A 23,020-nucleotide genomic window follows, 5' to 3' on the forward strand; every position below is an offset into this window, starting at 1 on the left:
GGAACAGCATAGCAGTTATTATCTCATAGATCAAGAACTCTGACTGTCCTTGAAACAGAGTATGACTATTTTTTTACAGACTGTCTGTTGAAGGGCTAACTGGTGAGGTGACTACACTGCGAGGAGACCTCAATATGTTGTCCAAGAAACTTGAGAATGCCCCAGATGATGTGAAGAAACATTTCAAGGGTAAGACATTTGTAGCACAGTCTTTATTCATACCTCTTAAAACTCATCATTATGCCTGCAGAAAGAGGTGGCACCTATTTTATATTCATTGTCTCATTTATTAGTCCAAAATGCCTTTGGTACTTTAATTGTGTAATTACAATGCTCAATGTGGTGATTAATGGCACAAAATCATCATCTGTACCTGTCACAAGCAGGGTACCACAGGGCATTGTATTGGGCCCGCTGTTGTTTGTTTGTTTCATAAATGACATGCCTGATGTTGTACACTCCTTCATACAAATGTTTGCCGATGACACCAAGTTATTTCGGAAAATCAAGAACCATGCGGACTGTGAAGAGCTGCAGAAGGATCTCTGTGAGCTCCAAGAATCGTCGAAGAAATGGCTGCTGAGATTCAAAGTCACAAAGTGTAAGAGGATGCACCTGGGGTGTACCAACGGTAAGGAGGCGTATCATATATCCCAACTGGATGAAGAAACTGCACTATTTGAGACTGAATGTGAGAAGGACCTAGGTGTGTATGTTGACAATGAGCTGAAGTTTTTGGGCCATTGCGAGAAGGTAAATCAGGCAAATAAATTATTGTGTCTCATAAGAAGGTTGTTCAGATATCTAGACGGTCCGTCCCTCGTAACGATCTTCAAGAGTGAAGTGCTTCCCCATCTGGAGTACTTTCACCCGGTCTGGTCCCCGAGATATGCTACGGACTGTCAGTTGGTTGAAAATGTTCAAAGGAGGGCCACCAGACTGGTGCCTGCACTTCGGCACCTCAGCTACCCTGAGAGATTGGAGCGCCTGAACTTGCCTAGCTTATACTACAGACGGGCAAGGGGTGACCTAATTGAGGTGTATAAGCATCTCAAGGGGCACTATTCAGTCGAGTGTCCTTACTTGGAGCTGGCAGATGCTCGCCCCACAAGGGGTCACAGCTCAAGATTGAAGAAGCCGCATGTCCAGAAAACTGTGGGGGCAAACTTTTTCGGAGTGAGAGTTGTGAACTCTTGGAACAATCTGCCAGAAAGTGTTGTGACGGCACCAAGTGTGAGCTCTTTCAAGGCCAGACTTGACCAACACTGGAGCAGGTTCAGGTACATTCAGGAGCCGGTGCATGCCCCGTACTTGCCAACAGTGAAAGTGGGTCGATTCTCCTATTCTTGGAGAACAGTTCAACAACTCCTATTATATCGGGTTTGTGTCCCTTCAGTAGTGTTTCAAACTCTTATCTCTTATCAAAGAACGTGTCAGTATTAGTGTACATGACATTCAAGCCGGAATTTGTTCTCAGTAACGTATCTGCTCTTGGTAGTAACTCCGGCCCGCCTCCATTCTCAACAGCTGCAGCATTTGCTCAAAACACTGCATTTTGCAGGGTGTTGTTAGAAATTTCATTGCTTACACGGTGTTCAGCTCCTCCTGGGTTGGAGCTAGAGTGGGTTGGGGTGTACCGCTGCCCCCTGGCTCTATGCTGGTGCTCTTGCTTCCGCTACCCTCCCCCTGGATATGACCCACGTACACCCGTCCCCGTTCCTCCTCGACTCCTCCCTCCTCTGCTTCAAGCCCTGCAGGAGCTTCTTGTGCTGTTCCCTCTGCATTACTGTGCTACCTGGGTGAATGAATACATTCCGAAATGCCCTGCTCCTTGCTAAGTTTTTTGCCTGCCAAATAAGTTCTCATTTCTTCTCCTCACTCAAAAGTGTGATCCTGAGGGGGTGAGGCTTGTCCTCCTGCTTTTGTCCCAGCCTCCTCACATCCTGAGGCAGAATTCAGAACCCTCTGTACAAATATTCTCAAACTGCAACTTATCGTGTGTTTTCCTACTCTCAGCTTCCTCCGACTGGCTCTCAGGGACTCCATAAACTATTACGTTGTTCCTGCTCTCGAAATATTCCTTTTGTTCATGCTCTCCCCTAACAGTAGGTCTGCTAGTTGCCATCTCTTCGACACACTTCTTCAGAGTCCCTAGCTGCTGTAGAACTTGTTCGGATGCTGCATTACTCTCCGTCACCTCCCATGGCCCTGCTAAGGCCTGAGCATAACAACTCTTCACTACCACCTCCATTCTATCGGCTACTTCCTCATTCTTAGCTAGGATCTCTTTCCCAACTTGTTCTAGTTTGGCAACCAACAAGGATCCAGCTTCATCTATTTTCGTCCCTGGGAAACTCGTTCCCCTATGGCTTGCAATCGCCTCCTTCACTTTGACTATGTAGTCAGGGCAGTACCAGCAACAGCTTTCCTGCCTTACCACACTCTGTATCGTCCTAAATGTTGCATTGTTCAGACCCGCACAATCTATATTCAACGTCGCCCTGCAGTAATTGCGTGTCAACAGACTTCCTGGTGCCTCTTCAGCCCCTGACTCCATACCCCTGATGGTTGTTGCTGTTGGGGAGAAGGGGGGGTGGGGTGCAGACTCTGTACGGATCTACTCAACCTTAAGCCCACCAGTTTACCATGTAATGGACTTTTAACTGTCAGCTTTATAATAATAATAATATTGATCTTTATTATTACTATGATAATTGCTTCTAATCTGTGTCTTGGTCACGGTCCCTTTAAAAGCCCCGCTTCACTGCCTGCGTATAGGCCACTATGACTAGTGCCACCGACCGGACTAGCACAATTAATTTATTCTGACCAAGAAATTTACCCCTCAGTGGGATGACTTCCTTTATAATCACATCTACTAATTGAAGTCTAAGTGAAGTGGGGTGAGGGAGTGATCGTGTCCTTGTGGCAATGTTATTTAAAAATAAAGAAAAAACCCACTTAGCTGCCCTCTGCCTGGTCTTAACCTCCTTGGCACCCTCATGCGTCCAGTGTTGCTGCCCAAGACAGTTTGAGTTGTCTTTGTTTTTTTTTTTGTTTTTTTTTTTTGGGGGGGGGGAGGGTTCAGTTTTCCTTGACAAGTTGTTGGTATCTATGTGCTATCCCTATGTACACTGTACCTTGCTATGAATGATGGATCATATGCCCACTCAGTCCTTTAGAAACACAGAAAAAGAAAGAAAAAATTACTTTCTTTGAGACGACAATAAAATGCCGTTGGAGATAACCCGGCTTGTTTTTTGTTTTGTTTTTATTTTTAACTATTCCGTGTTTATTTATATTCTCTTCTCTAGTTCTCATTAACGAATATATCTCTATGACCTATCACTGTGTACAATGTATCTCCTTATGGATGGTAGATTGTAAGCACAATTTCAGTCCTTGAGAAAGCACACACAAAAGAATAAAAAATATCTTTGTGGTACCAATAATACGACTTGGTTACTGCCGGCAGTGGTGCCTGATTTCTTGCCCCAATTTGATCTTCACTTCAAATTATTTGCAACCTCCTCTACGGTCACTGATGTCACTATGAACTGTCTTAACTAAAGGCACAATACTATACTCTTGTTGGCCTTTGGATGGTCAGTCAGGTTAACCTTAACATTTCCTACATCTCCACAGATTTCACATTGAAGGCCGACTCTATAGTGCAGGACTTGGAGCAAAGCCTAAAGGAATTGGAACGATCAAGAGTCAAATTGTCTCAATACTTCTGTGAGGATGAATCCAAATTTCGCCTGGAGGACTGTATTGGTGTCTTTCATACTCTCTGTACTAAGGTTACTGATGGCAGGAAGGTTTGTATACATCTCTGTTTTGTCTTAATGAAATTGAAGATTAGGAAAATTTACAGATGTAGGGAAGATTACAGGTTTAAGGAGGTTGCAGGTTTAGCCGATACTAGGTAAGGGAAGTTTACAGGTTTATGAGTACAAGGTTAGGAAATTTCACAGGTTTATGAGTGCAAGGTCAGGGAAATTTACAGGTTTATGTGTCTATACAAGGTCAGGGATGTTTACAGGTTCATGAGTCTACCAGGTTAGGGAAGTTTAAAAGTTCATGAGCCTGCAAGGTTAGGGAAATTTACAGGTGTATGAATATACAAGGCAAGGGAAATGTACACGTTTATGAGTTTGAAAGGTCGGGAAAGTTTACAAGTTTAATGAAAAATAGAATGATCTGTGATATTTATGAGCCCACTTCAATAATAATGATGATTATACAAGGCTTAAGCAATATTGTTGTTTACATAACTGGCTTTGTAGTACTGTACAATATTTAGATTAAGAAAATTTCTATATTGTGAAGTTTGTAGTACTGTACTGCATTAATAGCTTTTACTGAAAGACCAATGCATTCTTTGAGAAAATTAAAACCTAGGGGCTGCTTCTTTTTCCATCTGAAGATGTGATTAACATACGTATTTCTTGTAAATTTATGTTAAGAGAAAAGTATCCCATGTTAAAGAATCGTGTCTTTCTTGATCCAGAATAATGTTTCAAAATGGTTCATTCATTACATATTATCATGTTACAACACAAAGACAGTAGTTCCTGATTTATCTCAGCATAGGTTAAAGACTGGTCTACTTGAAAATCACATAATTTTGTTAATTAAAGTTGTTTCAGAGTAGTATACAAGTTAGGCATACAGTAAACAGTTCGCCTTAAAGCTACAAGCTATAAATAGAATGAAGTCATCAAACCTATACCAAACTTATCGTGTTTAGTGATCAATATGGTCATACTTACGGTATATAAGTTATATTATGTTGATAAGGATTGCCTTGTGTGTATTTGAATTAATTATTTATTTCAATCACACAACAAATAATTTTATTAATTAATACAACCACAGTTAATTTTTTGCCTGTCATTGACTGTTAGAAGTGCATGTAAGGAAGTTTTTTTTTTTTTTTTTTACAGGGAATAGCCCATCCGGGCACACATCATCGACCCACAACGGGGCCTAAGGGGTATAAAAAAAAAGAGTAAAAAGAAATTAAAAATAGTAAAGAAAATGATTACAGAATATTAATCTACACCATGAAGATGCCGGAAAACCGGCTTTTTGAAGTGAGACAGATTGTATGAGTATGGAAATTCAGAAGAAGGCAGAGCATTCCACAGTTTGGCTGTGTAAGGAAAGAAGGATGTACTATAACGGGTTATTCTAGTGTGACCGACATTCACAGAGAAACGGTGGGCACCGCGGGCAAGACAAGTGTTATGAGCCCATGGCCTTGCCGGCGGTACACAGGATGCCAAATCCACCGAACATTGCTCGTTAAAGTACCAGTAAAAGAGAGAGAGTGAAGCAACATTGCGGCGAAGAGAAAGGGAAGAAAGATTATCAACTAAAGGAGGAAAGTTAATAAGACAAAATGCCTTTGATTCCACCCTATCTAACAGTTGGACAGAAGAAGAGCCACCCCAGATATGAAAGCAGTACTCCAAGTTAGGACAAATGAATCCCTTATAAACTTGAAGCAACTGCTCAGGAGTGAAGTAGCTATGGCATCTGTACAGCATTCCCAGCTTCGGGAGGCAGCTTTAGCAATGTTGTGGCTGTGTGGCTTCCATGACATATTAGAGGAAATGGTGAGACCTGGCATATCTGTTTTAGAATTTGGCAGAATGATTGCATCTTGAAATGTGATTGGTGGGAGATTGTCTAATTTGTAAAGTCTGATTGCCAAATACAGTGAATTTAATTTAACCAGGTTTCTACCTCCTCATTCGGAGATGCTGCACATATCCGCATTGATAGCTGAAATGATATCAGCTCTAGAAACAGATCAAGTTTGAGAATTAGGGGGAAGGGAAAAATGTGAAGAAGAGTGAAGAGTAGAATCATCAGCGTAAGAATGGATAGAATTAGTCATAGTGTGAAGTAAATCATTGATAAAAAGAAGGAAGAGAGCAGGTGAAAGAACAGAACGCTGTGGGACACCACTATTGGTTGAGAAAGAGCGAGAGATCGATCCCTCGACAACAACTGCCATGGATTGGTTCTCAAGGAAGCTAGAAATTAGAGAACAAAGTGGGGGAGAGAAACCATAAGAGGGAAGTTTAGAAAGCAAAGACTTGTGCCGTACCCTGTCAAATGCTTTGGAGATGTCAAGGGCCACGATGAAAGTTTCCCCATAATCCCTAGGAGAGGATAACCAAAGATGGGTGCAGTAGGAGAGCAGATTACCAGTAGATCTCGCCTGGCGAAGGCCATACTGGTGATTCGACAAAAGAGAAAGGTGCTAGGATAGCGACAGTAAGTAGTGACTTTTGCCAATGCAAGGTACAGTACCAAGATGGTAGCGTGTGGGTTGGCTGGCTCCATGAAACCTCCTTGGGTAACTGAAAGACAGAAAGAAAAAGTGATTGTCATTGTATAAAAGACTGAAACAGTAGAGACACTAATAGTGTACCAGTATGTAGTGTTAACATACTTGACACTATTCAGAGATCTGCAGTGTAAGTGGACTGTTACAGCCCTTAATGTAAAGAACAACCCATTTACTATGTTTCACTTATCTTATGGCTCGAGATATAGTGAAGACTGACAAGTCATTTGTGTCTTTTGCCAGAATACAAGTCTTCAAGTGGAGGAATGTGGGTGGAAGAGGACTGGCTGGCTTGCGTGAGGGCGGGCAGCCGCCAGGACAGCAAAGAGAGGCTGGCAATGCGGGTGTTGCCGACCTCAGCGAAATATTTTTTGTTTTATTTAGTTGTAAATTAAAAATTTTTGTATATAACTGTTTACATTTTTCCATTATTATACTACAATATAATTACAGTAGTTTCAAATAATGATGATAGTAAATGCCGGTACAGTGCATCAGTGATCAGTGTGACACTGGGCCGTGAGTAGAGAACATGGCGTGGTTAAGTGCATGATGTATCTGAGCTGTTTGGTGGCCACAGGTACAGTGATTCCTAAAAGAATATTTGCGGTTTTGGCTTTTCGTGGGGGTTTCAGGAACGTAATTCCCGCGAAAAACACGGGATTACTGTACTGTATGTCTGTAGGACCTCTGTAGATAATCTGAGTTCTGTAAACTGTGGTAGGTGCTTAGGCTTATTAATTTAGAGGACTTTCAAGATAATTCTAGATTGTTTAGTATACAGTATTTTTTTCCATATGACATTAGGACAATAAGACTTGAGGAAGACATGGGATTCAAGACTTAGGAGGACATGGGGGTTCAAAGCTCAAGAAGGACATGAGATTCAAGACTTTGGAGAACTTGGGTTTTAAGGTCCAAGACTTCAGGAGGAGTTCATATTTTAAAGCTTAAGACTTTAGGAGAACTTGGGGTTTTGAGGTGCATGATTTAAATAGCCTGTATTTATTCACTTTCTTCCTTTATGTAACTATTTAAAATAAAATTAAAATATTCCTGTTTCATCTAAATTTGGATTATTAATATACTGCACTTAACAAAGTGTATTATTAATGATGTAAAGACATTCCTGTCAATGTAAACATTGTACTTTTTTCAGGATAATGAAACTAGACGAAAACGCGAGGAGCGTAAAAAACGTATGGAGGAAGAAAAACAGAGACAAGAGGAGGAGCGAGCTAAAGCAGAGGCAGCAGGGATCCCTGTTAGGAAAAAAGGAGCTTCCCTACCTCCCCCTGAGGACAGTGGAACTTGTGTTGTGGATCGCTTGTTAGCTGATATTCGCAAAGGAGATTTTAAGCTTCGTAAGAAATCTGCACCCACTACTCCAGCTGTTACTAGTTGAAAGGCTCTGTATCCCACACTGAATTTGCATAAATAGCTTCAGATTTAACAAATTACCACAAGTTTTGAAAAATTGTAAGACAATTTTTTGGCAAAAAAATGGATAATTATAGGGGCAGAAATTCAGTATTAATGACTTACTGTAAAGGAAGTCAATAATTTAATCAACAAAAGTGAATCACTATACTGTACTGTAATACTGTATAAGAGGTCTGATCGAAAAGGATCTGACCCTTAGCAGGTGAAAAAAAAACAAGCTTACTTACTGAGTTCAGACCTTAATCCCCTTCAAAGTAGGCCCCTTGGGACTCAACACACTTAGCCCAGCGGTCCTTCCATTGCTGGAAACATTTTGTAAGTCAGTTTTTGGGATCGCCAACATGATCTTCATTGCATTTTTCTTTATCTCATTTGTGTCCTCAAATCTCGAACCCTTCAGCGGCATCTTAATTTTAGAAAACGGCCAAAAGTTGCAGGGAGCTATGTCAGGAGAGTAGGGAGCCTGCCGGACCTGTGTGATCCTGTGTTTGGCTCAAAAATCCTGGACATGATGGGATGAGTGAGAGGGCTGGAGCATTGTCGTGGTGGAGCTGCCAGTCCTCCGCCTCCCATAACTCTCATCTCCTGCGACGCACTGCATCCCATAGGTGATGGAGAACTCCCCGGTAGTACTCTTTATTGATTGTTTGGCCTTCTGGAGCATATTCGTAATAAACAACACCCTGGTAGTCGAAAAAAAAAAACTGTCAGCATGAGCTTCACCTTGCTCTGAACCTGCTGTGCCTTCTTTGGCCTTGGTGATACTGGTGACTTCCATTGTGACGACTGAGCTATCGTTTCTGGGTTGTATCCATACACCCAAGACTCATCTCCTGACATGGCTTCCCGCGACTTTTGGCTGTTTTCTAAAATTAAGATGCTGCTGAAGGGTTCGAGATTTGAGGACACAAATGAGATAAAGAAAAATAAGATGAAGATCATGTTGGTATCCCAAAAACTGACTTTACAAAATGTTTCCAGCAATAGAAGGACTGCTGGGCTAAGTGTGTTGAGTCCCAAGGGGCCTACTTTGAAGGGGATTAAAGTCTGAACTCAGTAAGTAAGCTTGTTTTTTTTTCACCTGCTAAGGGTCAGATACTTTTCGATCAGACCTAGCATATGTTACTACAGTACTTAGGCTGCAACACATGAATATTGGCAAGTGTATAGCCTAGGTATCAGGACAGTGTACTTCCACCAACATCATTAGAATTCGTAACTGCTCTAACCTACCGGTATATTTATAATCTGATTTTTTAATCTATCAGTTTCACCACTTGTCAGCATACTGTACTAGCTGGTCGGGCAGTCAGTCTGTTCTTTGTTATGACCTTCATTGTCCAGTGCTTGTACAGGAGGAAACAGAAGTACCCAGAGAAAACCTGCAGTGTTTGGTAGGGTCACACTGGATAACACCCATCTCACATCTGACCAGGGGATTAAACCGAAGACAAAGGTGAGAGGCAAACACACTTCCGTTGTACCACCAACACCCCATTTCACTGTTGAGTAATTTGATTTATGATTTAATTTATCCATTTCACCCCTGGTCAGTTTACTAGTTGGCCGGGTGGCCAGATTATTCTCTGCAGAAATGGGTAAAGTACTGATTTATATTTACTTGAGTAAATGTACTGTTACTGCTTGAAATACAGTACTGTACTTACATAAATAAAAGTAAGAGTACCCATTCATGGATGAATATTTGATTTAAATTAAAAGGTGCCATTATATACAGTACTTAACCCTTAAGCCCCGGGTTAGGGTGCTGTTGGAAGTAACCCCCCCCCCCTGCAGGGATAAATTGAAAAAAATCAACTTTTCCAAAAATAATAAAATAAAATAAAAAGTGGTGGGAATAGGCGGACGTTCTGGAACGTCACCTGGGGCCTAAGGGTTAAGAAGTTTGCAAAAGTAAAAAATAAAATATTGATAGTACAAATATACAGTGAAATCTTCATTTTTTATTAAAACAATCATTTACAGTACAGTTCTGCACACATTCCACTTCCTTAGCTTTAGTGGCAGCTGTTTAAAGATTTGTTCTTCTCGGGAACAAGAGCCCAGCGAAACTAAACAATGGCTCACATGCTGCAGAAGCAGACAAAGGGATATTTGCTTTGATAGATGCCATCAAGATGGATGAGAAATTTTTAAAACATCCATACTGGCTGACGTGTTTGTCAGGTAACCATCTAACTCTCTGGTCTCGTGGCTGGTGAAGATCTGACAGATGAAAAGAAATCTCCTTCATCCAATGAGCTGGTTTGGGGATTCAGATTTTATGATGGTGCTGCAATTTCACTGAATTTCCCACTATGGTTTTCAGTGAAAAATAACCCCTCCAGATAAAGCCACAAATGATTTTTTTAAGGTTGACATGGCCACAGCAGGATGAAGCTTTTGGGGTCAACACTAGATTGAAAATGGTTGCTGTGTTCCTGTTCCACACCACAGGAGACCTCACTGCTTGTGATTGATTGGTTTGCTTAAGGTGTCTAGTCAGTGGTCCAGGTTATGTAGCTGCTCTTATTTTGTTATAATCCTCCATGGTTTTGTAGACAACTATGATTCTACTTGCACGTACTGTATTGGTGTATTGGGGTAAAAATGCTTGTTTCATTAGTAAACAAAAGCTTAGCAGAATTCATAAGTTGTGACAAGTCACTGAGATGATAGAGAGGTCTCTTTCAGTGCTTATTATTATTTTTTACAAAAGCTTTACTAACTTGTTTACAAATATATAACTTTCATTGCTGTACATAGAGCTGTACAGTATTCACAGTATTTCTTAATAAAATGCATTTCTGTAAATCACACTTTTTCTAACAGTGTTAGCTGCCAAGGTGCAGGTGTTTATCACACTGCTGTATAAGATTTATTACAGGTATGTAAGCTCTCATATATTGGTCAGCCATACAAGGTACTTTGCCATTAGTATACAATGAATAGTATTCACGACAGTTGATATTCATATGTGATATGCTTGAAGAAATTGGGCATACTGTAGTTATTAGAATTGAGTAGGAGCATATTTGAAGCCAAAGAGGGTGCACAGTACAAGATATGTAAAGCAAACTACAGGTAAAAATACCCACATTTACCCATGTTCTGGCCATAAACAGGCTGTTGACTGATTTTGGACTGTAGCTCAGCTTCTACTGAACCAACATTTGTGACCCTTTTCCTACTTCAATTCACATATTTTTGAGTACATCATATAGGTACGATTTTCATGTCATATACAGTATTATGTGGCATACAGTAATCATACACTATACAGGAACAGATTTACCCTAGATGTTTAGGGTAGTGAAAGTTCACCATAAGATATTGAGATATTGTGTGTGAAGGGGAATAGATAAAGGTGTGTCCTCACCTATTTATGTGAGCGACTTGAGTGTTTTTGTACATGCACTTCTGTTATGTGTTTTATGTGAATGTGTAAATAAATTATGATTAAAATTTATAATTTTGTATATGAACCTTACTGCATTTTCCAACTCATGGGTTGGAACTGATGCAGAGCCAAAGAGTACAGCATTACGTATAAAGATTAAACATTCTCAGTGGATATTGATTGCTCCACCGATATTTTTAAATAAATATAAGCAATAAGTTCAGCAAAATAATTTGAACAACTGATTATCAAATTCTTCCCAGGTACTACTGCACTCATAATGTGGAAATGAAATTTTATGCAGATGAACAAATTGGTAAAAGTTTTTGCTCCCTCCCTGTACAGTATTTTGTGATTGGATATTAAAATCAGACTGCAATTGTGGATAATCTTATTAGCCATCCTAGCCAATGATAGTTATTTATTCTATTTGCCAAGCCTTTTGACAGCATACCCCATGAAAGGCTAGGAATTAAACTGAGAGAGTACGGGATTCAGGGAAGTGTTTTAGCGTGGATTGGAGATTTTCTTCATGACCGCAAGCAGTGTCTGGTGATTAATGGCATGAAATTGTCATGTGTACCCATGAGAAGCAGGATACCATAGTGCAGTGTACTGGGCCCATTGTTGTTTGTTTGTTTGTTTGTTTCATAAATGACATGCCAGAAGCTAAAAGCTTTTCCATACAATTGTTTGCGGATGATGCCAAGTTACTCCTGGGAAACTAAGAACCAAACAGAATATAAAGAGGTACAGAAAGATTTATGTTAGTGTAAGAGGATCCACCTAAGTCATACCAACAATAAGGAGGCATATCACATGTCCCAACAGGATGAAGAAGCAACATTAATAGAGACCAAATTTGAAAAGGACCTGGGTGTGTATGTAGACAATGAACTGAAGTTCTTAGACCATTGTGAGAAAAAGATGAATCAAGCAAATAAGCTAGTAGGTCTTATAAGAAGGTCGTTCAGATATTTAAATGGTCCATCCCTCATAACGCCCTTCAAGATTGAGGTGCTCCTCGTCTGGTCCCTGAAAATTATGCGAGAGATTGTCAGTTCATTGATAATGTCCAAAGGAGGGCCACCAGGCTGGTGCCTGCACTATGGCACCTCAGTTGGGGTGTGCCCTCAATCACCCACATCGGGGCCTGAGAGCGAAATTATAATAATAATAATAATAATAATAATAATAATTAATAAAAAGAATGAAAAAATATTAAATAAAAGGACAATAATAATAATAATAATAATTAATAAACAAAATGAAAAAAATATTAAATAAAAAGATAATAATAATAATAATAATAATAATAAAGGACCACCATAAAAAACGATTTAATAGTGAGAAACGATATATGTACTGTATGTTGTGTTGTCAAAGTAAGAGAAACAATCGAAACCCTGCAGGGTTTACCATTAAGCAACACATTATGTTTCCAATATCTTCCCCAGGCGGTAGTACTGTAGTGGATCTCTCCCCTACAACTGCGTATCCGCATTCCAATGCGACAGTATCCTAGCAACCAGTGAGCTGCTCAGTTGGGGGGGGGGGGGTCACCAGCTGCTACGTCTACCCTAGCAACGGAGTCAAGAAACCGGCGAGTTCCCACGGGTTTACTTCCGGCTGCTGTGTATATAAGCTCTGTCTCTCCATTGAGATTCATTCTGCCCTACGTTCCTGAACACGCAACACCTCCTCCAAGCAAGCTCCTCGCTGTCCAACTCTCTTTCAACCTGGAGGACAGCAACACGCAACATTCTTCTAACGAAGCTCCTGCACAGATACCTCCTAAAACACGCTACTCACTGAATGCGCCTTCTGAGCAAGCTCCTCACCACACAGCATCTCCAGCACCAGACTGTCTTGTATATAATATATTTTATATAAGAAAACCACCACCTAGAGTTTTCATCCATCCTGAGTGCTAGACAACATAATATCACGAAACCCTACAAATGGTGACCCCCGGAAAAACGCACTCACACAGGATGGAGGACGGACAGATCTCTCTACCGACTTTCAACCACAACGTCAATGACTGGTTAGATCATGTGGAAGCAATCCTCATCAGCTCACAAGCTACTGACGAGCAAAAGTACGGTGCCCTGCTCTCCTCCTTGCCCACGGAAGTCGCCACGCATGTATTCCGGACTACTTTCAACCCTCCAGAAAACAACAAATTCGCCACCCTGCCGGAACGTCTTAAAAACGCATTACCGACAGACCCGCCCCAGTCTCTTGCAGAACCTATCTTCTATCTTCCTTGGAAACTCAACTCCGGGACTTCTCTGGGAGGAGATGTGTTGGCTGAACTCCCGGCACGCAGACAGACTTCCCGAACCTATCCTGCACCAGCTTCACGCACAAGAGCTCCCCACACAAGTATTTATCACCCTGTCCACAGTAGATTACTCGTCGACACCTGAACTTTATGCAACCGCGACAGTGTATTCAACGAATACACTGCTGTGTACCATGCTGCCGCAAACCACTCAGTGGTTACACCTCCACTTAGCCCCGGTTTCGTCAACCTGATCAACGCTCCTCAGAGAAGTAGCATTCCACCAGACAAGCAAGACATCAGGGACCTGTTGCAAACTTTGAACCGCAGGATGGACACCATTGAACAACTCTGCTCCTCCATGCCTGCTTCTTCTCCTGTTCCTGCCCCATGCACTGTGTCCTACCAACCCCAATACCCCCGTCCTGCCCCAGACCCCGCCGCCAGCCCCCAGCACAATGTACCTACCTTCTGTTGGTACTATCAACGTTTTGGCGCTAAAGCTTGACGCTGTGAGGCTCCCTGCAACTACACGGCGAAGCAACATCGACGGAGACTGGTAGGCGCCATAACCTCTGCCACTATCAAGCAGCACATCACACGCCTTACTTCTGACCTTGACCACTTCACTCCTGCTGCCCATCACGACCTACTACAAACACAACATCAGGCGGTTTCTGCATTCAAGGCTACTGCCCCACGCCAGCCTTCCCACCGCCCTGAACACATTCATCCCGCACCTCCTCCGCCAGTCTACCCACCATTGCCACTTAGAGCACCACCTCGCCCACAACATTTCTGCATATCCTCTTTTCATCCTCAGGTACCTACTGCTCCTGACGACCCCGCAGCCGGCCCTAATGACCCAGATACCCCACCCGGTCCCCCTCCACCCGCGGCGATAGAAGCACCACATTCCTCGCGAGTGCAACCTTCTCCTATCCACAACCCTCCTTCTCCCTGTGCTTCTCCCACAGATCTTGTGCCTCCAGACAGAGTCATCTCCCGCAGTGGCCAACTGTTCCACACCCCTGCCCGTTTTGTCTCACATGTGAGATACAACCCTGCCGACAACAAGTCTCCTGCAGCGCCCGGAGGGGAGGGGGAGTATTGTAGTGGATCTCTTCCCTACAACTGTGTATCCGCATTCCAATGCGACAGTATCCTAGCAACCAGCGAGCTGCTCGGGGGTCACCAGCTGCTACGTCTACCCTAGCAACGGAATCAAGAAACCGGCGAGTTCCCACGGGTTTACTTCCGGCTGCTGTGTATATAAGCTCTGTCTCTCCATTGAGATTCATTCTGCCCTACGTTCCTGAACACGCAACACCTCCTCCAAGCAAGCTCCTCGCTGTCCAGCTCTCATTCAACCTGGAGGACAGCAACACGCAACATTTCTTCTAACGAAGCTCCTGCACAGATACCTCCTAAAACACGCTACTCACTGAATGCGTCTTCTGAGCAAGCTCCTCACCACACAGCATCTCCAGCACCAGACTGTCTTGTATATATATTTTATATCAGAAAACCACCACCTAGAGTTTCCATCCATCCACCCTGAGTGCTAGACAACATAGTATCACAAAACCCTACAGTACCTCCCTGTTTGATAGCTGCTTACTACCTTATACTGTACATTAGGCTTATATTCAATGGTGACCCCGGAGTGACTATTTGTGGGGTAAGGGTTGTTTGTGTTCACACTCAGGATGGGATGGAGGAAGGAAACTCACAATGCGCTTTCTGTATATACATTGTTGTACAGTGCAGTGCTTAGGAGTGACTAGGTGAGGAGAAGCTTGTTCAGAGGTCCTGTAAGGTGAGGAGGTTTCTGAGGAAGCTGGGTGGTGAGGAGCTGTGAGAGATGTTGCTGGGCCGGTAGCCGAGTGTAGAATGGTCTCCCTGGTTCAAGTTTAGAAGCTCCAAAAGTTGTTGGTAGCGAAAGGCAGAGCGGGGAAGATGGCAGAGGAAGGAGGAGGAGATTAGAAAGGGAATTGTAGTGGGAGAGATAGTGCCATGGCTTTACACGACTGCGTTTATTTGGTTAGCGCATAGCGCACGTATTTGGTTTTGTCTGTGTTGGGTGTGTGATTCTCGGGTCACCACTCCTCCAGATTGTGTCAGTTCAAGTTTAGAAGCTCCAACAACTTTCCCTGAATACAAATTCGCAACCTTTCGATTTACAACAGGTACCTACTTTACTGCTAGGTGAACAGGGACCAAGGGGGCTAGGAAGAGTGTCCAAACAACTTCCGCTTGCCCGGGAATCGAACCTGTGACATCTTGCTTGCGAGGTAAGAGCGGTACCGCTTCTACCACAAGCGCCCCTAGGTCTCCCTGGCCAGGCATGGCCGTATTTATACAATTTACGAGGATCAGGATTTGGGGTGAGCGTAGCGAGAGGGCCAATCACAGCGGCTTAAGCGTAAGGTGTGAAACGCTCTGATCCTGAGCTGGAGGTTGAAGATCGAGACTAGGTCGGCGATCGTACCCCTGTCCACTGCATAGACCTAGTCTCTCGGCGTAGCTGGCTGTACGCTGATTGGCTGGTAGGCGCGCGGCCGGAGCTCAGTTGGGAGTTGTAGGGGAGAGGATCCACTACAATAGTACATCCTTCTTTCCTCACACAGCCAAACTGTGAAAAGCTCTGCTTTCTTCTGTGTTTCCACACTCATACAATCTGTCTCACTTTAAAAAGCTAGTTTGCCTTTATCTTCGTGGTGTAGATTAATATAACCTATTCCTTTTCTATTTTTAATTTATTTTTATTCTTATTTTTTCGCCTCCTTGGCCCCGTTGTGGGTCGATAACCTTGTAGGGGTATCGAGATATTAATGTTGTCTAGCACTCAGGATGGAAGGAAACTCTAATGTGGTTTTCTTGTATAATATATAAGTTATATGATAGACAGTCTGGTGCTGGAGATGCCGTGTGGTGGGGAGCTGCTCAGTAGAAGACGTTCGGTGAGTAGCGTGTTGAAGGAGGTAGATGTGCAGGAGCTTCGTTAGAGAAGATGTTGCCTGTTGCTGGCCTCCTGGTTGAAATAAATGTTAACAGTGTGGAGCTTGCTGGAGGAGGTGTTGCTTGTTCAGGAAAATGGGCAGAATGAATCTCAATGGAGAGACAGAGCTTATATACCCAGCAGCAGCCGCTATGAGTCATGTTGGGAAAACCCGAGAAGTCGCCGGTCACTAGTTCCGTTGCTAAGATACGGTAACATCTGGTTGGTTGCTAGGGAGGATGGTAGCAGCTTGGTGACGCCGCTACGCAGTTGTAAGCAGTTGTAGGGGAGACGTCCACTACAACCTGTGTCCGGGTGGGCTAATCCCCGTAAAAAAAAAAAAGATACTTAGGTGTTTTTAAAATCAGTTTTGTACAATGATTATTTTCACTTCTATTTATTTTCTTGGGCAAGTACTTAGTTTTCTAGATATAGGCAAATTGAAATTTAGGTTAAATTAGATTAGGTTAGCACATGATTTCGGCTATTTTTCTATTTTTTTCCAAGATAATAATATAGTCTAATAAAAATAGTGAAAACTGGGTATTTAAAAAACAAAATCACTTTATAACAGCAGATGGTCACGATCCGAATAATTGTCATACATTACTATAAACGGGCGATAAATTAATAATATAAATTGCATCTGGGACATGCTGTACTAGGCCGAGGTTTATTTGAATCCGGATTAAAAATATTCTCAGCAATAAGCATGCAAAAAAAGTTTATCAATTAATTTAATGGGAATTACCGATGCTATTTATCTTTTATAATTAAAGAAATGATTGCTAGTAATTAATAAACAGCTATATGTGACTATATGTTTCTTCAATATTAATTATCTTTTAAGACCAATCACAGTCCCTCGCCTTGGTAGTTGGCGCCAATGGTTTGTAAATAGTGAAAATGTCATCTAACAAGAGTCATGTTATTAATTTGTTTAAATTACACGGACTTGCAGTACGTAGGTAAGGGGATTTTATGAAAGAATTGTGTATCAAAACCTCTTCATACTTGTGATAATATACACAATACATGTGCCAAACTGAACTGATAAACAGTAACTCTTGAGGACACTGGGTATATCTACGGCAATAGTATTAATGTTTAGGTTAGTCAGAAAAAAAGCTAATATTATGTTTTTCCAGTGTATTTTTTGGGTGTTTAGATTGGTTCTGACCTTTATATCCGTTGGAAGTGGCCTGTTTTTTTTTAATTATCTCCCCCTTCTACCCCCAACAAGATATGGGATCCTGATGGGAACCGGGGTATTGGGTGGAGCGTTTTCTGATAAAAATAATGACCAAGTCAATACAAAATACACCAAAAAACACTTGGAAAACATATAAACCTAACCTTTTTTGAATGACCTAACCTGACCTAACCTAACTCTCATGGTGATTTTACATAACCAAATTCTCACCATATGAGGGAATCACTTATTGTTTACCTTACTGGCCGGGTTCTGGTTCGTCTCTTCTTTATCTTGGGAATACGGAACAAATTACTATGTTGGTCTTGACGATATTAACGATAGTAACGGTCAATTTATAGTAGAGGACGTAATTAGGTATAGGTTTATTTTGTGGATAATTATAATTTCATACAAAAACAAAACAATTTTCTTCTATGACAGTTTTGTCACATTTTACCCATAACTGAGATATTGTGAATTGGGTATTTTTATATTAGTTCACACAACATTCCTACCCCAAGTCTATATTTGTATTAAAAAAAGACGTATACTTTTAAGATAATTTTCTTTTATTTCATTACCGTCGGAAGTGTATAATGGAAATAGCGCATGCCAAATCTTTCTCTATTTTCTTCCATTAATTTTCCCTTTATAAGTCGTCATGCACATGTATACATGTCACGCGGCCAATCAAAAGCTTTTCTTTTTTCATCTAATTTTGAGATAATTTTATTCTATTACATTACCGGGTCTGGTTACGTAAAAAACCGTGAGAGTTATGTTAGGTCAGGTTAAGTTATGTTAGCCCCAAAGGGGAGGTTTATAAGTTTTTTTTTTTTTTTTTTTTGTGTGTTTTGTATTCACTTGGCCATGATTTTTGTTGGAAAATGCTTGTTTCTCTCCCCCACCCAAAACCCTGGTTCCCAACAGCATCCCCTATCCTGTTGCGGGTAGAAGGGGGCAATAAAAAAAAAACCAGGCCATTTCCAACAGAAATCAAGGTCAGAACCAATCAAAGCACACAAAAAAAATAAATAAATAAATACTAGAAAAACATAGTTTTGACTTTCTAACAGAGTTGTGTGGACTACTATAAATTTACTATGAATTGAAAATCAGAAAACTGCTAGAACTGGTATTATTGCATTTGGGTAAATTTGCATTTTCAACCACTGTGGCTGTCGAGTTGAGCAATGTGTTTTTACGATGGTTTAGACAATTTTAAGACACTTTTCTTTTATGATGCTTCCCTCATAAATGACTTAAATATACCAGGGGATCCAGGGGGGCTGAGGTTAGATTAGGTTAGGTCATTTGCGAGGGAAACTTCATATAAAAAAAGTGTTAAAATTCTCTAAACCATCGGAAAAACACATTGCTCAGCTTGAGAGCTATATTGGTTGAAAATGCAAATTTACCTGCATTTGTTGCCACCTACTGAATCTTGGGAATTTTATCTTTGCCAACTATACAATGATACCTGTAGTTCCTAAGATGACCTTTCTGTCTAACCTAACCAAACTTAACCTAACTGTTAACAGCACAGTCCATTAATACAGCTGCTGTTCCTTTATACTTTTACTTTTATCATCTTCGCCACTGATTGGCTTGTTAGCCACTTTGATGTTTGGTCACATTTCTTTTATGCACTGTTGGCAAGTACTGGGCATGCACTGGCTCCTGAATGTATGCTCAACTGGATTTTTCATTACTAAAATAGTTTTTTATGTGTTTTGTTTTGATTTGAAAGAATATGACCTTTACTTTTGGGGCTAATGCTTAATTATGGAGATGTGACCCCTTTAACACTGGAAAGACAATGAATTGTTCCAAAGTGAGCAGGGGATTGAAAATGTATAGTTGTCTTAATTAACTATAATGGATGATGTTCATGTTTATCTTGACTTAGGGAGGAATTTTATCATATCTTGATCTAAGTTTGTCTTGAACTCAAAAGGTGAGAGATTTAAATGACAGAATCAGATGATATTGTACTGTACATGTAGTGTAAACTCCAGTAATAAGAATTGAGAATAATCGTTTTTGTGATGTGAGTTTATACCGTGCAGTCAATTTTCAGTGGCATTTTTACCTTTTATGTAAAAGAATGATGGAAAACCCAAATAAGACATTGATCACAGATATTTGCTCTGTCTTGGGTTTGTCAGTGATGGAGCCAAGTACCTGTGTGAGCTGCTGGATCCTCTGCCCAAAGATGAACATGATGAGTGGATAGAAAAAGTTATAGATGCTGTTCAGAAGCTACCCATAAGTTCCACCTTAATTTCAAAGGAACACATCCACAAAGCTGCTCAGGTAGGTGTTGTTGATGGTATTGTTAATGATTGCCTGGAAGCATATACAAATTTGAAATCCAGTAATAAAATTGTGTTTACCAGTTGCAGGAGCACCAAAAAGGACTGATATCAAACTAGTTCTTACAATAATCTACAAAATTTAATCTCTATTTAGTAATTCTGTGTTGATATTGTACAGTACGTACTTCCATATCTTTTGCTTTGTTATTCACCAAGCCATTGCTCATTATCAGCTTTCTCTTATTAATTTTCTTCATTGTTCATAATACTTAGCAGATATCTAATTGAGGAATCTTTTAAGGTACCCCGGTCACCACGAGTGACACACTTAAGGTTTAGGATGATGTACTGTATAATGTATCTTATTTTGGAAATTACAACTAGTATTCAGATTATACAGTAATGATATCAGGATGGACATGATACTGTCATAGTGAGTCTTCTAATACTGTACTGTATAGATAAAATGGGAGTACAATACAGTACCGTACAGTATTTAAAACTATTGTACTGGTAATTCAAAATGTTTGCACACGTGTACCAGTATAATAATGATCCTCACCTCACCTTTGTCTCATCAACCTGCGTTATATACCTTTACAGGTACTCCATTAAGTTTCTAAGATGCTGTGATACCAATTTGGAAGGTTTTTTGCTTTGCCCATTTGCACTTCTGTACCATTGTATGTTTTAATCTTATCACCAATCATAAGATGTATTTGGTGTTCATGGGCTAATTGCTCAGCACTCTTTTTGACTCTTCTTTTAACTTGTAAAAGTGTCAAAATACATTAATTTTGTTTAGATGGGCGAGTTGAGATCCCTTAAACTTTTTACGATAACAATCAATAGATTATGTGAAATTATGCAAATAAATCCAATGAGTTGAAAGTCTACAGTACACATTAAGGGAAGGTATAAGGTTGAGGTATGGGTGCAGGATACCCCCAAAATTATTGTTATTATTTTTTAGGTTAGTGATACCGTAGTCTGAACCTAATATCATACTGTATATTTGTTAAGATCTGAGGATGGTGGTTACCTTAACTTATACAGTACAGTATATCTAAGGGTCTCATTAGATTGGCTGATTGGCATTCCAATTTACTTGCTCAGATTAGTTTGACACTTAACATTTAAGAACCCAATGTCCTTGCAAAAATGAGATTAGTCATAATATGTTATTCCTGTACTGTACTTCATAGGATGAAGACAAAACAATTTCAAAGAAACTATTCAAGGCTCAAGATGAAGGATAAGGTATAGCTGATTAGTTTCTGTTGCATTATCTAGGATTAATTTTGTGTGTAACTTTATAGACCTAAGCAGTTGCATATTATAAATGTCACTCAAAACACTTGTAAGGTTATAAGAGGTGTTTTACCAATCTATATTTTACAGGTAGTAGCATATGTTGTTACTCAGATCTCTAAAGAAAAAACTATTAATATAACGCCTAAGAAAGCATATAATATTCCAATAGATCAATATCCAATGGTCAAGATGCTATCACACCAAAGAGGTATTGTGATAAAAAAGTATGCAACAGAATTGACACATTCTTCATAAACACCACACCAAACAGACCAGCAACCAGAAGCTATGAAATACACCACATTAAATTCCAGAAGTTATTGTACAGGGGTACTGGGTATTAATTCAGTAAAACACACGAATCCCAAAAAGTTCTGAATTAAGGGAAGTCAGCTATTTCCTCTTTATCTGACTTTACATTAGCTTCATAACCGAGTCCTTTTCTGAATGAATTTTCACCAAAGTCTGATCTTATTAAGATTTAATAGGTTAATTGGGGAATTACTGGTTCCAATTTAAGATTCTGTTCACTTTATTGTCCTGGTTTTTATTGTGTGTACATCAAGGTATAGCGTAGAAAATTTAACTTTTTCTTGAATATCTTCCACAAAAGATATGGCTGAACATGTTGATTAAAGTTACGAGTATAAGGTCAAAATGTACAATTCATCTATAAAGAGTTAAGGTATAGTTGTAGGACTAGAAACATGTATAGAAAAGTAGCTTTAAGACAAGAGGATAAAACACTGGGGGTGAAGTCTGTCATTGATTGACCATTGATGATTATTCTACATATTATGAAATGCAGGACAGTAGAACCATGGTACAGCTATTAGGGATATGAATACTGTGCCAGTACACTACCAACTTCACCACAGTGTAGTGTGCTTGTTTGTTATAGTATATACAGTAAATTGAAGATGGTAATAATAGTTACCCCATGGTTAACATTATACAGCTACTGTATCAATAGAAAGACTTATTGTACTTATTCATGTTTTGTAGGAGGTCGGTACTTCAGAAAATGATGATATTGAAAACCTTTTGCAAATTGTGGATATCTACAAGGTGCCAAAGTTGATGTACAATTTAGAGAGAAAGAAATTTGTGTTGGCACCAACAAGAGCACGAGACTTACATGGAGATGCTTCTGATAAAGCGGCTCTCTTCCGGGACAGGTAATTATATTCCTTTACCAATTTAATTCTCTTTCATAGTATTATATATGTATTATGTCATATATGGTATAACTAGTATGCTTTCTAGGTGAATCAATTATTTCTTGTGTTCACCAAACTTTGACCTTGAAGTTCAAGATAAAAGTAAATATCTTGTATCCTCAAAATTCATAACTTTCAGTCTGTACAATTGAGAAGTGATACATGTCTCTGCAATGCTTCTCTTCAGCAGTAATATTTGTTTCCTTTTAATTTTCATACTCCCATGTCATTCTACTTACACTACTGTACTGTACTGTACAGTGGGGTCTCATTTTATGTGATTGGTTGAAATGTGACCATAGTTATAGATTACATGGAAAGCCTTGGGTAATGCGGGTAGCACTATAGCATTGATTTAGTTATCTTTTACTTGTATTAGCCTCTGTCTCATGGCAATAACAATGATATAAATTTGGGTTAATACATTTAGTTTATATAATCCAATCACCCTACTGTAATTTTCCATAAGCTGTGAGGT

General features: G+C 40.3%; 2 protein-coding genes across 2 annotated transcripts in view; both read left to right on the forward strand.

The window, feature by feature from the left end:
* LOC121867859 (inverted formin-2-like) overlaps positions 1–8,511 on the forward strand; it is a 41,100-nt gene extending 32,589 nt beyond the window's left edge. The window contains exons 13-15 of the mRNA XM_042367984.1: positions 80–189; positions 3,646–3,821; positions 7,524–8,511. Of these exons, the coding sequence (XP_042223918.1) occupies positions 80–189; positions 3,646–3,821; positions 7,524–7,769 (532 nt within the window). The 3' untranslated portion in view covers positions 7,770–8,511. The remainder of the gene's footprint in view (positions 1–79; positions 190–3,645; positions 3,822–7,523) is intronic.
* Positions 8,512–17,349: 8,838 nt separating this feature from the next.
* The window catches only part of LOC121867956 (DNA polymerase epsilon subunit 2-like), a 30,724-nt gene continuing 25,053 nt past the window's right edge, over positions 17,350–23,020 (forward strand). The window contains exons 1-3 of the mRNA XM_042368120.1: positions 17,350–17,463; positions 19,859–20,006; positions 22,328–22,500. Coding sequence (XP_042224054.1) covers positions 17,402–17,463; positions 19,859–20,006; positions 22,328–22,500 — 383 coding nt within the window. The 5' untranslated portion in view covers positions 17,350–17,401. The remainder of the gene's footprint in view (positions 17,464–19,858; positions 20,007–22,327; positions 22,501–23,020) is intronic.

This window comes from Homarus americanus, unplaced genomic scaffold (genome assembly GCF_018991925.1).
Source record: "Homarus americanus isolate GMGI-L3 unplaced genomic scaffold, GMGI_Hamer_2.0 scaffold37032, whole genome shotgun sequence".
NCBI classification, from domain to species: domain Eukaryota; kingdom Metazoa; phylum Arthropoda; class Malacostraca; order Decapoda; family Nephropidae; genus Homarus; species Homarus americanus.